Here is a 13613-nt window from a genome sequence, read left to right as displayed (position 1 = left end):
CATAGGATATAAACAGACAGTATTTTTTCCTGCATGGAGTAATTGTTACATCTACTCATTTGCACGAGTAACCCTTTTAGTGCTGGCTGGTGCCGTGCAGGCAGTGGCTTACAGCAGTAATGAGGTTACATCACAGGTTGCGTGTGGGTGGCATGGCACAGTTAACTGTAGCCGTAGATCCTGAGCATTTGAGGTCTGAGGCTAACCAGCAAGGATTCTGTTTTCGGTGCTCTTTCAGTCTGTTCTGTAGATGAAGACGGTTCAAGACCAAGTACGATTCATTCATGCATAAATAGAGCAGCAACAAATGCATGCATGGCAAACACTGATTAGTGATTGCAAGGCCAGATAGCACCGGGCATGTTTTTGCATGTATGTGTGTTTTGGAAGGGATTGGGGTGTGTGTTACATGGTTTCACCTGATATATCAGTGTCGGATAAAACAAAGTATCAGCATTTCAGGGCCAGATCAAAACAGTACACGGTATGAGAAAAGTAAAAGTAGTATAATACAGTTCGTGCTCATCAGGTACGTAATCCCCTACAATAAGTCTTTAGGATAACTGTGCCAAATGTTTTTTTTTGTTTTTTTTTTGTGTATTTTCCCAATGACCTGTATCTCTTTCTTTCTTCAAATATTCCACACGTGGGAGATTTCTATTAATATTTTCATTCCATTATTCCCAGGGGAATAGTAAATAATTAAGCATAAGGATTATCTTACTTGGATAGCAGTGAGAAGCACTGATGAGGGCAGAGTCAGGGTAATCTATCTACAGCTGTTAGAAATTGAGATGGATGCCTTCTCTGCAGCGATCTGAGTACTCCGCATCTCTCAGTGTCTCTCTGTGAGAATTCATCGCAGCCGGTATGAATGAATCTGTCTGTGAAAGGAGAGAAATAAATCATTCTGAGAAAGGATCGTGATTAGGACATTTGGTTCTGATGGCGGCCCTTTCTTACCTCAGAAACAGTCCTAGAATAGTGGGAACGTTCAAGTGCACACTTGAACGTTCTGCATATTTCTGAAATTTAATGGAAAGGTTTCTTCCTACCAAAAGCTAACTAAAAAAATTCTGAAAACCCAGAAAACATACTTGATGTGACATGGATGAACATGGTCTATTTTGCCCTGATATAAAGCTCTGTGTGTATCTCAAGCAGGCAGTATTGTTTCACTGTTCACTGACAGAAGTCAGCGAACATTTGCATGCTATTAAACCCAAATGCACGTTGATGATGATGATGCTGAGAGCCAAGCGCATTGCATCCATTTCGGCAAAGCTTGATGTTGTCTGCATGGGTTTAGGAGGCTTTAGTGGTGGAACAAGGTTAGAAGTGTCTTCTGCTGTCTAAGTCTGAGGTATGCACACTGCACATTGGCCTTGTGTAATCTGGAATTATGCAGTAAAGTATACTTACTAGAGTTTCTTAATTTGTTAGCACCAGACAACTGTTTTCCCAGACAATGATTTAGTGCTTCTGAAAGGTATCAGTGCCAATGCTGTGGTGCTTTATGTCATGCTTGTACCTCAGTGACACTGAAGTCCCCGGTCTAAGCTAATGTGCACAATATCTTTCCACCTTGTGTTTCCTGTGTGCTCCCCAGGCGGAGGAGGAGGCAGCAAGGTTGGCATCAATGCCTGCATGGAGGAGAGACATCATGAAGAAGAAGATGGATGAGGAGAAGTAAGTGATCACAAGTGTTTTCTATTCCTTTTGTGTGCTATATTAAGCGTTTCTGCAATTATAGATCATAAATTGTTTTTTTTATGTTAAATAAAATGTTAATGACTGCAATATAATTAAATATAACTATAACTCCGGAAGTGTTACTTGCTTAAGTTTTGCTGTACCTTGTGGAGACCTTTTTTTTTTTTTTTTTGTACAGACAATGCTATTACTACATAATAAATGTTGCTTTTGTCTTTTACTCCTCCACAGGGAACTAAAGAGGTAAGAAAATATCCTTTCCTTATTTGTTTAATACCTGTACTTGTTGTTGGACCTTGCAGGAAGTTGCTGTTTCATTGGTAGCCATGTTGCCATCTGTTGGTAAAAGAGTACATTACACTTCAAACACAACTATTATAATCCATTGGTCCATAGGTTGAGACTTTTCTGCAAATGAAGGGGTGATGATAACATTACAGCTTTCCCATGACTACACTCAATTTTTTTATTGTTCAAAAGACAATGTTAATCATTTTTCTTTTATGAATGTCAGTTTACCAAATTATCAAACAGAATAAACATTAAATATATATATTTGTATCTATCACAGAAAAGAAGAGGAACGCCTTAAGGAGGAAAAAGATAAAGAGGAAAGGTTAGAGTTGGAGAGACTTCGAACCTTAGGCTATGATGAGACTAAGCTGGCACCATGGCAACGGCAGATCATATTGAAGAAAGGAGACATAGCAAAACAATAGAGACCCTGCAGCTCTCTCTGTTATCCTGACACACACAGCTTCTTCACAACTCTGTGAGACCCAAGCGGATCGAACTCTGCCAAGTGACGCTTAAAATGATCTGCACCAGAGTCATGGTCTTTTGCACACATACAACATTTTAGCATTAAAAATAAGTAGTATTTTAAAATGCAGCATTGGTCCTTAGCGCATCCTTAGTAGATGGTTACTTTGGATTGAAAGAGTAGCTCAAAGTAAGACCCAACATGTTAACTTTCTGGCTTTTTTTACTAAGAATCCCGAGTTTGCTTAATGCTAATTTGTCTCACTTGCACATTGCATTTCAAATATTTGGTTTTCTTATGTATGTGCAGCTACAGAACTGTTTTTGTCAATTCCATGCAACTGCATCCTGTCCTTCACTACATCCCTACCACTTCTGTGATATAATATTTTTTTTTACACTAAATGCATCACTATTATGTTTATTCTCCAGTACATTGGCAAGAAACATACACTGGCAGTAAAGACAATAAGTTCCAAAGAACACCTCAATCCAGTGAAAGTGATTGTCATTATGAAACACTGCAGCACAGCACACAGTGACACAAAAAAATGTGTCCTCTGCTTTTTTACCATCACCCTTGGTGAGGAGTGGGCACCCATGACAGGCGCCCGGGGAGCAGTGTGTGGGGGCGGTGCTCAGTGGCACCTCAGTGGCGCCTTGGCGGATCGGGATTCGAACCGGCAACCTTCAGATTACGGGGCCGCTTCCATAATCACTAGACCACCACTGCCTCAGTCACCTGTATGTTAAAATATATTGCTGCTGAGTGATGATATACCTTCCACTGGATATAAAAATGTTTTAAAATATGTGGGAGTTCTCTTTTTTTTTATTCTTTACTGAAGTATGTTTCACTTTGATGCCTTGACTTCGTAAGTGTGTGAAATTTTATCCAATTTCATGTTCACAATAACGAACCAGTGAACATCATTATAATGACCATAATGGTCACAGATATGAAAACACCCATTAATTGGTTGCTCCTTGCAGTAAATTAATTTACCATTTCACCATACTATTAAAAATTCTTTAATAACAGTTTCCCATAAGCTTATAAAAATGGAATGTAGATTTGAATTGTTGGTAGAGACTATAGAATATATGGACTTCAGAAATGTGCTGGATGTTTCTTTCAGAATCTGTATAAATGTGGTTAAGGATATTTGTCATTGTCATATATTAGGTGTACATTTTTGCAAATGTAAAGCTGTGTTAATATAATAGTGATGTATTGTCTGTGTATGGTCTGTTACCATTTGGAAACACCGTTGACTTTATTGGATGCCATATCGATGTTGAAAATTGATGACATGTAAACATCATTGCCATTAGAAAATTTTCTACACTTTAATGCTGTATATAGTAAGACCAGAACTGTTATGGCTCTTTACTGTAACTATGTTCTATAATATTGCTGTTACCAACCTTGCTAGAGTAGAACACTGATTCGTTCATGAAAAACTTCATTTTCAGACTGTCAAATATAATTTAATAAAAATTAAATACACACTTTGAATCACTTTTTATATTTATCCTTGTAATTCTTTAATTGTGTATGAATATATTCTGTATACAACATACCTTTTGACCCATTCATGTTTCAGACTGTTAGCGGATTTCAAGTTTATTCATTTATTAATTTTTCTTTGTTTATTATGTTTCTGTGACACGTAACTGAAAGAAGGATGAAGATTTTATTTTTATTTTACAACTAATAAACTTTTTATCATATTATATTATAGATACATTAATGTGAATGTATTACATTCCTAAAAAACTATATTACATTTACACATTTACATTTGCGGCATTTATCAGACGCCCTTATCCAGAGCGACTTACAATCAGTATTACAGGGACAGTCTCCCTGGAGCAACTTAGGGTTAAGTGTCTTGCTCAGGGACACAATGGTAGTAAGGGGGATTTGAACCCGGGTCTTCTGGTTCACAGGCGAGTGTGTTACCCACTAGGCTACCACCACCCCTTGTTTATATATTAAAGATTATAGATACCACTCAGCAATGTACAAAAGTTTACACTTAAAGCATTTCATATTAATAAAAAACATAACTAAAACTGTCCTGTATTTCAAATGCAACTTGTTGAATTAGCAAAAGTCTTGCCTGATGCAACGAATTCGCAATGATACGGAGTGCATGTTGATTGGTGCGCACATTCTCAGTCCGGCGTATCATTGGCCAGCCCGGCTGTCTCCGTGATTGCAGCCCCGCCTCTGCCATTAGTACGCCGTGCTGTGATTGGTGTCGTTCCACGCGTTCCTGATAGCGGCCAGCAGCGCTTCCGGTCCGGCGTGTGTGAGGTCTGGAAATCATGGCGGATATCGTAGCACTCTTCGCATCTGTCGGACTCAGCGAGCAGAAAGCGAAGGAGACCCAGAAAAACGAGGCTCTTAGCGCGGCTCTGAAGGATGCCATTACTCGGGTAAACATGCGGAAACGGAGCCAAGAGCAGCAGGGTTGCTAGCGCTCGTATAAATGAGCCTGGGCGTCAGGGGTTCTATCATTTCATCCTACTTATGGAAACGTCCTACCAAAGGCAACTGGGCATGCGCACGCCCATAAACGCATGCTGCCATCGCACGGTTTTCAAAGTAGTTAAAGGAAAGGTCAAATACTTGTGTTTCTGAGCCTTCAGAACAAACCTGTAGTTTTTGGACAGTGTCATAATTAATATTCAAACATTTAAAACACTGGTGGTAGGGCAATCTAATAGGTGTTTCTGAGCTGTCAAAACATACTACTTGTGGTTATGGACAGTGTAATAGTATCATTATTATATGAACAAGTTGCACATCGCATTTGTACAGCTAGCAGGAACAGTCGCTATTAAAAAAATCTGCTGCGGTAGGAAATTCTGACAAGGTAGGACAAACCGACAGAACACCTGTTCCAACGTGTTCTCTGCTCACATTAGCCTGTCGCAAACATCGCTGAAATCTATATACTGAACCTGTCGCCTAAACACATCTGAAGTTACCGAACCACGTGCCGGCTCGATCGACTTTTTACTCTACTTACAATTTATTTGCATGGAGAGGTCTGATTCTGTTCCGCGTCGCCAGGAGCTGCGTCATTTACCAGACGCCCTTATCCAGAGCGACTTACAATCAGTACTTACAGGGACAGTCCCCCCCCCTGGAGCAACTTAGGGTTAAGTGTCTTGCTCATGGACACACTGGTAGTAAGTGGGATTTGTACCTGGGTCCTCTGGTTCGTAGGCCAGAGTGTGTTACCCACCAGGCTACTACCACCACAGCATGTAACGCCAAAATATTCGCTTGACAGCGGTGTCAAATGACGTGTCGTAGGCGCAGATGGTTTCGGGGTCTGTGGCGATCGACAAGGCCATGGGGACCCTCCTGTATGGCATGGCGTCTCGTCTGAGAGACCCCAGCCGCCTCGGCTTCCTCACCGAATACATCGCAGAGCGCAGGATCAGCACGGAGCTGCAGCTGTCGGGTAGGGATGCGCGGTGTTCTGATGTTGAGGTGTGTGTGTGTGTGTGTTGACTGTTGTTTTTGCCTCAATGCAAAGCTGCGCTTGACTTTGTGAAGAGCCACCCCCAGGACCCCTTAGATCGGAGCACGTTTGAGTCTTTCTGTGGCGTGGGTGCGGTTGTCACACCCGAGCAGATTGAGGATGCGGTAAGTTAGCGCATAAAGCTTTTGAAAATGTTATTTCTTTGTTGTTATTATTATAATTATTTCCGTTTGGCTCCTTTTTCCTATTGCTTTCTTTTTCTGCATGCAGGTAGAGCAGGTGATCAAGAAGTACAAAAAAGAGCTACTGTCGGACCGATACCGCTTCAACATGGGCCTGCTGATGGGTGCGCTGCATAGGTCATTTTTATGTGGTTTAAACAATGTCCAGGTGGAGTTTACAAAATGCTGCTAATCTTAAATCACATCAATAACTAGGGAGTTTTTCACTTTTTCCCTGCTTGTCCCTTTCTGTTCAAATTCAAATTCTATTTGTCACATACATAGTCATACATGGTATGATATGCAGTGAAATGCTTTGATCAAAATGCTTTTGTAGATCAAGATTAAAGATTCTTTATTTGTCACATGCACAGTTACACAAGTACAACGTGCAGGAAAATGTACCTGGAAATGGGTTATTAGTTTAGATGAAAGAAAAAACTTTGAGCCAAGCAAATATTAAATAAATATTTGTATTAATTTTCTTGTAGATGAATGAGCATTTTTGTGCATGGGCGAACAGTGCCATGTCATTGATAATCATGATAGTTATTTCTGTTACAGGTGAAGCAAGGACTGCTCTCAAATGGGCTGATGGAAAGATTATAAAGAATGAAGTGGACATGCAGGTATTACCCTCTACTTTCAAGTGAGCTCTGCTAAAAAAAAAAAAAAATCCAGCTTTTGTCAGCTGTGTTTGCTCTGCTGTGGAAGCCAGTGTAGTTTTACTGTTAAAATGTAACATGCTTTTTTGACATTCATGCTGACTGGATCTGAGACCTTAAGCTCGACTGGTTTTAATGCACTCTTGATGTATTATGCAAGAAAAAAACCAGTGTGTATTTCTGCAACTATCAGGATTTTTTTTTCCTCCTCGCATGAATAGGTCCTCCACCTCTTGGGTCCCAAGACTGAAGCTGACCTAGAGAAAAAAGCCAAGGTGAGAAATGGAAACCTTCCTACTTGTAGCAGTAGGTTGCTGCCCTCATAGCCCCGGTGTCTTCGTGTCTAACAGTGACCAGAAGTGCTTTCTTACTTCTTTAGTTCATGTATTGATCATTTTGCTCTGCCACATTTTCCCATGTTATAGCTGCTGTGTAAACAAGCAGAAAAGGACACATCAGATGCATATCATATTTATGCAAATATGACTGTTTTAGTTACATTTCATTTACTTCGATTCCCAGACTCCCAAAGCCAAAGCGGCAGAGAAGGAGAAACAAGATGTGGAGTTAACAGCAAATGGTAAAGGGAGTAACTGTTCTGTTTGATGGGTGGATGGATGGATAGTCTGTTTTTCCACATCATTTTTTTCATTTTTGTGTTTTTAAGGAGAGGTGAAGCTGGAGGCCAAGTCACTCATGGAGCAGCTGAGAGGGGAGGCACTGAAGTTCCATAAACCAGGTGAACAGCCACGTAACCTGAAGCTCCAGTTGTTCCGTTATATATATATTTTCTTTATGGCTTACATCCATCCTGCTGTGTTACTGTAGGTGAGAACTACAAGACTGAAGGTTATGTTGTCACACCCAACACCATGAACCTTCTGAAGCAACATCTGGAGCTAACAGGTGGACAGGTAAGGGTGTGTGTGGTGACTTCACTCAGTAACAGTGATTTTCCACATGACTGATATGACTTTTCTTTCTTCTCAGGTCCGCACTCGTTTCCCCCCTGAGCCCAATGGCATTCTGCATATTGGTCATGCCAAAGCAATCAACTTTAACTTTGGGTTTGCAAAGGTATGGCTGAAACTGTGAGGATTAGTTTATTGCTCATTGCATTAAGCTTGTTCTCTGAGCCCTTAGCAAGGGATTGGCCATATGGGGGAAAAATTATAGACTTATTGGACGATTAGATTTTTATTTTTATTTTATTTAAAAAAAAAAAAAAAAAAAAAAAAAAAAAAAAATATATATATATATATATATATATATATATATATATATATATATATATATATATATGTTTTTTTTTCTGCTTTACTTAGCAACCTTAGCCAATCAGGATGCTCTTTGTCTAACATGGGTTACATGAACAGGCACTACGCAGTGCAGCTCACATACACACATTCTCTCTCTCTCTCTCTCTCTCTCTCTCTCCCTCTCTCCCTCTCTCCCTCTCCCTCCCTCCCTCCTTTGTGTCCGTGCTTCTCTCATGTGAGTGATGCACACGATACCGTCTTGCACAATGCTCTTGTTTGCTTTAGTTTCTGAGATATTTTATTGAATTTGTGGGCATAAGGGAGCCGCTATCAATATATATACGAAACTCATGGAACTTCTGAGATACTTGGGATATTTGGCAGCTACATGTCTAGCCTTAAAAGTAATGTGAATACATAGAATATGCTAGTTTCTGCCATTTTTTTTATTTTTTTATTGTGACCCGAATTACTGCCATAATTTTAACCAGTCACACAGTGAGATTTCCCCAGGGCATGCCGTTTCTGTGTGTGTAGCTTTAAAGGCTAATGAGGCGGAGAGTGGCCTATAGAAGTGAGCGGGCATTCGTGGAAATGTCATCAACACCATTCACCAACTACAATGTTTGGCGTAGACAGGAAGTGCTCATTTTTACATCCAATCACCGAGCAACTACAATGCTTTACATGTTTTAATGACTGTCTGTATAGTTACTTTTTATGAAGTGGTGGGAAATTCTCTTGGCCAACAAAGCACGAGAAACGGGAGGTAACCTTTTTCCTTATGACAACATAAGGGGAAGCAGAATGACCAAATCACTTTTTACAACTCTCGCCATTTCTAGACACTGCATTTCTAGACAGTCTAGGAGATTTTTATATATATATATATCTCTTTTACACTTAAAATGTGTTTCCTACATTATTCTTGTGTACAGATTTATTATGCATATGTATATTGTTTATGGCAGAAAAAATAAAAATAATCTGTTGCAGTCTAATGATGGAATCTGCTTCCTGCGCTACGATGACACAAACCCAGAAAAGGAAGAGGAGAAATATTTCACCGCCATCAAAGACATGGTGGAGTGGCTGGGTTAGTCTGCACATTCATGTAGATGTAGTAGCACCGAATTTTCAGTATTTATTTTGTATTGTATTCTATAAATAATGTGTTGTATTTCACTGTAATAAGTGGGGACTGTGATTTCCAGGTTATAAGCCATACATGATCACGCACGCCTCTGACAACTTCCAACGCTTGTATGACCTTGCTGAGGAGCTCATTCGCAGGTGGCCTTTCATAAACTCTTCTTCTCTAACACGCACTCGCACGTTTTCTTTTTTGACTGCTTTTTCGTTTTTGATGTGGCTACAGTTTCTATTTACATTTAGGCTGATTATCAGACCCCCTTATCCAGAGAGCCTTACAAACACTAGTTACAGGGACAGTCCCCCTGGAGACACTCTGAGCAGTGTCTTGCTCAGGGACACAATGTGTAAGTGGGGTTTGAACCTGGGTTATCTGGTTACCAGACATAGTTTATGTGGAGTTTGTTACCCACTAGGCTACTACCATCCCTACTACTAGGGCTACTGCTATCTTGCATATGAATTTATTCTGGCTAGAATTTATTTCTTGATTCGAGTGATTTCTATCAAGGCAAATCTCTCATCATGTTTTTTGTTTAAGTGTGTTGTGTGCATGTAATTTGGTAGACCTTGATGAAAGTTTGTGGATACACAGGGGCCAGGCCTATGTGTGCCATCAGCGTGGAGAAGAGTTGAAAGGGCACAATGTGCCCGCTTCTCCCTGGCGTGACAGACCGGTGGAGGAGTCGCTGGTACTGTTCCGCTGGATGAAGAAAGGTCTATTTGCAGAAGGGGAGGTGACCCTGAGGATGAAACTAGTCATGGAAGATGGCAAGATGGACCCGGTGGCGTACCGCATCAAATACACACCTCATCACCGGACAGGAGATGCCTGGTACACATACACACGCAAGCCAAGCTTTACAGCTGGTCTATTAGCTCAGTATGCACAAAAGCTTTTTTTTTTATTTATATATATATATATATATATATATATATATATATATATATTATAAGTAAGTTTGTTTTTCTGGCAGGCTTATTTTATTTTTATTTAAGATTTTTTTTCTAAAGCCATAAACTGTGATACACCACAGAATCATTCAAAAGTTTAGAAACACCTCATTTTTCCAGACTTACTTTCATGTACACACATTATGTTGCCTGATTTTGCCTTCTCTCTCTTCAGGTGTATCTACCCTACATATGACTACACTCACTGTCTCTGTGACTCGATAGAGCACATCACACACTCCCTCTGTACCAAAGAGTTCCAGGCCAGGTACGTGACCAGAAACAGGAATGCATGGCTTCAGCCTTTTGTGTTTTATTGCCAATTGTGGTCTGTCAGTCGATAAAATTTAGCAAAGAATTACTTGCTATTAACTATTAATACTAAAGCTTGTTGTAATGTTTTAAACTATTACAGAGACAAGAGTGGGAAAGAGACTCTGGTACGCATTGCACTTATGTTGTAAAGGGGTCAATGGTTGTAACCCATTCTCTTTGAATGTGTTGATTTCCTGGATGTCAAAGTGAATTGTGGGTCCATCTCCTTGTTTTGCTTGTGATTCCTGAGGAAGGAAGTTAAGAAAATATCAACCTTTTTTATTTATTTCGGGTTTATTATGGGTTGAGGCGTAGTCATGAATGATTAACAATTGGTTGCTTGCGTGCTCCCTGTATGGCTGACATGCCCACCAAGCATTGACAACGCGTACGTTTGAATGTACAGTAAGCAAAACTGGGATGTTAAATGCCATTAAATTCTTTAAAAAAAAATAAATAAATAAATTGGAAAACCCTACTTATTGTTTTTTTTTGTTGATCATGTGACACTAAAAGACTACATTTGTGTCTCCTTCCACTCCAGGCGATCTTCCTATTTCTGGCTCTGTAATGCACTAGACGTGTACTGCCCTGTGCAGTGGGAGTATGGCCGACTGAATCTCACCTACACCGTCGTCTCAAAGCGGAAGATCATCAAACTGGTGGAGACAGGAGCTGTAAGGTGAGAACTGATTTTACAGAGTTGTGCTGTGTAGGCCTGTTTTGGTGATTAACTCCTTGGTAATTTTGTGCTTTAGAGACTGGGACGACCCCCGACTCTTTACCCTCACTGCACTCAGGAGGAGAGGTTTTCCTCCACAGGCCATCAACAACTTCTGTGCACGGGTATGCACAGAATAATCTCACAATTATGTGAAATAATAGGAAAGCATGTAGACATAACAATTATGTTAAATCAATGTTTGGTTATCTGATATATAGATATTTTTTTTTTGTTTTTTGTTTCTTATCTTGCCGTTTCAGGTAGGGGTGACGGTCGCCCAGACAACCATGGAGCCGCACCTGTTAGAAGCCTGTGTAAGAGATGTATTAAATGAAGAGGCCCCCCGTGTCATGGCGGTGCTGGAGCCCCTTAAAGTCACCATCACTAACTTGCCTCCTGATACCAAGGTATGCATACAACCTGACCTACCCCAGTTATTACATGGCTCACTTAGTTATCAAAATTAATTGCCATTTACGGTCTTTCCAAATGAATTTCACCCCATAGAAAGAGGTGCGCGTTCCGAACTTCCCACTGAATGAAGAAAAAGGCAGCCATGTTGTACCTTTTTCAACAACCATCTACATTGAGCAGAGTGACTTCAGAGAGGTGGGTTCGCATTTCGTTTAATGTGTAGACACTTCCTGCATCAGAGGTTCTTGTTCCTCTTTCCGGTGCCTTGCATGAAATGCGGTTTATCAGTAGTATTAGATTGAGAAGCCCTCACTTTAATGATGGTAAAATGTTACAAGTATCTTTAAAAAAAATAATAAAATTAAATAAATTTGCCTTCTTTGTCCCCTACAGGTGATGGAGAAGGGCTACAAACGTCTGACTCCAGAACAGCCTGTGGGCTTGAGGCATGCCGGATACATCATCTCTGTTCAGCGTGTAATCAAGGTGGGGGATGAAACTGGACATAGTGTTAAAAGAACAAGAAGACGATTTATGACCTCTTCTCAGTGCACAGGCTCTTGTTTTGCCCTCACCATCCTAAGTACGATTGCTTTTTCTTTCAGGACTCTGGTGGCCGTGTGGTGGAGCTGGAGGTGACTTGCTCCGGCACAGAATCTACAGAGAAACCAAGAGGCTTCATCCACTGGGTCAGCAATCCTCTTCAGTGTGAAGTGCGCCTTTATGAACGCCTGTAAGTTTCTGGCAACCGTATCTCAAGGTTATATTTTAGTTATTTCTGTCATCTTATGCATCCACTGTGTGAAACTAGAGTTACGGACACAAGTGTCTATCTACATTGGCAATTGATGGAAGTGTTGCTCAGATTTGAACACTTGCATTGGGCTTCTTACTCTGTGATGTTCTTTAAACTGAGTCACACTTATTTTCTTCTTAAAGGCAATTTAGTGACCTTTTTTGACAAATGCGTTGTATTCTCCACTCTGCCTACAGCTTCCAGCACAAAAACCCTGAAGACCACACTGAGGTACCTGGTGGTTTTCTGAGTGACATCAATCCAGTGAGCGCCTTTTTTTATATTACTTATTACTTTTCATTGCTTTTATTCCATCAGTCATGGTATTAATGATGTGCTTTTTTTTCTTACCCAGAATTCACTGCAGGTGATAAGCAGTGCCTTGGTGGATCAGTCTGTGGCTTCATCGAAGGTCTTCGATAAGTTCCAGTTTGAGAGGCTGGGCTATTTTTCTGTGGACCCGGACACCACTAGCCAGAAAGTAAGATTCTGAGATATTTGAATGGTAGAGGTATAGTCCTCATTTTTTTTTCCACTGGTAAATGAAACATGGTAACACTTCATCATTTGTAACACGCTGTAACATTTTCTTTCTTTATTTTTTGCACAGCTGGTGTTTAATAGAACAGTTACACTCAAGGAAGACCCTGGAAAGATCTAAGGACTGCTTCAGCATCCAGTGAGCAACTGGAGGAATGGGGTTTCTGTTCTCTTTCTGCCTCCTTTATGTGCAGCTTCTGCTTCTGTTGAACCTCATGGAAATCTAAAATGAAAAAGAACATTGCACGAAACCTTTTAATATAAACTGGTTTTGTAAACACAGGGATGTGGTTCTTTTGATTATGAAACGTTGAATAAATAAGTATTTAAGTAAGAATTTTTAAAGGCACACTTTTTTTTTCCCGTTACAGCCCCCATTTTGGATTTCATAAATACAGTTTTTATTTTCCGTAAATTTTCACATTGTTGTGTAGACTCAGCTAGGCTTTTCCAATTATTAGTGTGTTATTACTAATTTCACAATGACAGTCATTTCACTTTCAATCCCTCTTAGAGGGCTCATTACACGGTTTTTAACATTTGAATCGGGCATGAATTACTTGACTTGCCAATGAACAAATTATGACCTCTAGAT

General features: G+C 40.2%; 2 protein-coding genes across 7 annotated transcripts in view; both read left to right on the top strand.

Moving 5' to 3' along the window:
• Positions 1-3094, top strand: part of espn (espin) — a 34708-nt gene extending 31614 nt beyond the window's left edge. For all 5 annotated transcript variants that reach the window (XM_028993152.1, XM_028993149.1, XM_028993148.1 and 2 more), the window contains 3 exons: positions 1610-1689; positions 1945-1956; positions 2285-3094. In XM_028993152.1, the coding sequence (XP_028848985.1) occupies positions 1610-1689; positions 1945-1956; positions 2285-2432 (240 nt within the window). In that variant the 3' untranslated portion in view covers positions 2433-3094. The remainder of the gene's footprint in view (positions 1-1609; positions 1690-1944; positions 1957-2284) is intronic.
• Positions 3095-4764: 1670 nt separating this feature from the next.
• Positions 4765-13355, top strand: qars1 (glutaminyl-tRNA synthetase 1). 2 transcript variants are annotated; one of them, XM_028993581.1, is made up of 23 exons: positions 4765-4920; positions 5807-5957; positions 6033-6142; positions 6249-6324; positions 6764-6828; positions 7086-7139; positions 7387-7444; positions 7532-7603; positions 7693-7778; positions 7855-7941; positions 9120-9219; positions 9338-9416; positions 9871-10110; positions 10405-10497; positions 11089-11226; positions 11303-11390; positions 11529-11675; positions 11776-11877; positions 12076-12168; positions 12288-12415; positions 12676-12742; positions 12834-12959; positions 13089-13355. In XM_028993581.1, the coding sequence occupies exons 1-23, from the start codon at positions 4810-4812 to the stop codon at positions 13137-13139; spliced, it is 2322 nt and encodes a 773-aa protein (XP_028849414.1). In that variant the 5' UTR covers positions 4765-4809; the 3' UTR covers positions 13140-13355. The 2 variants fall into 2 exon arrangements, with proteins under 2 accessions (XP_028849414.1, XP_028849415.1); XM_028993582.1 differs by having other exon boundaries at positions 4807-4920; positions 5784-5957.
• Positions 13356-13613: the final 258 nt, after the last annotated feature.

The sequence above is a fragment of the Denticeps clupeoides genome, chromosome 10, assembly GCF_900700375.1.
Source record: "Denticeps clupeoides chromosome 10, fDenClu1.1, whole genome shotgun sequence".
NCBI classification, from domain to species: domain Eukaryota; kingdom Metazoa; phylum Chordata; class Actinopteri; order Clupeiformes; family Denticipitidae; genus Denticeps; species Denticeps clupeoides.
The sequence above is the reverse complement of the archived record's forward strand: the minus strand, read 5'-3'. Positions and strand labels throughout refer to the sequence as shown.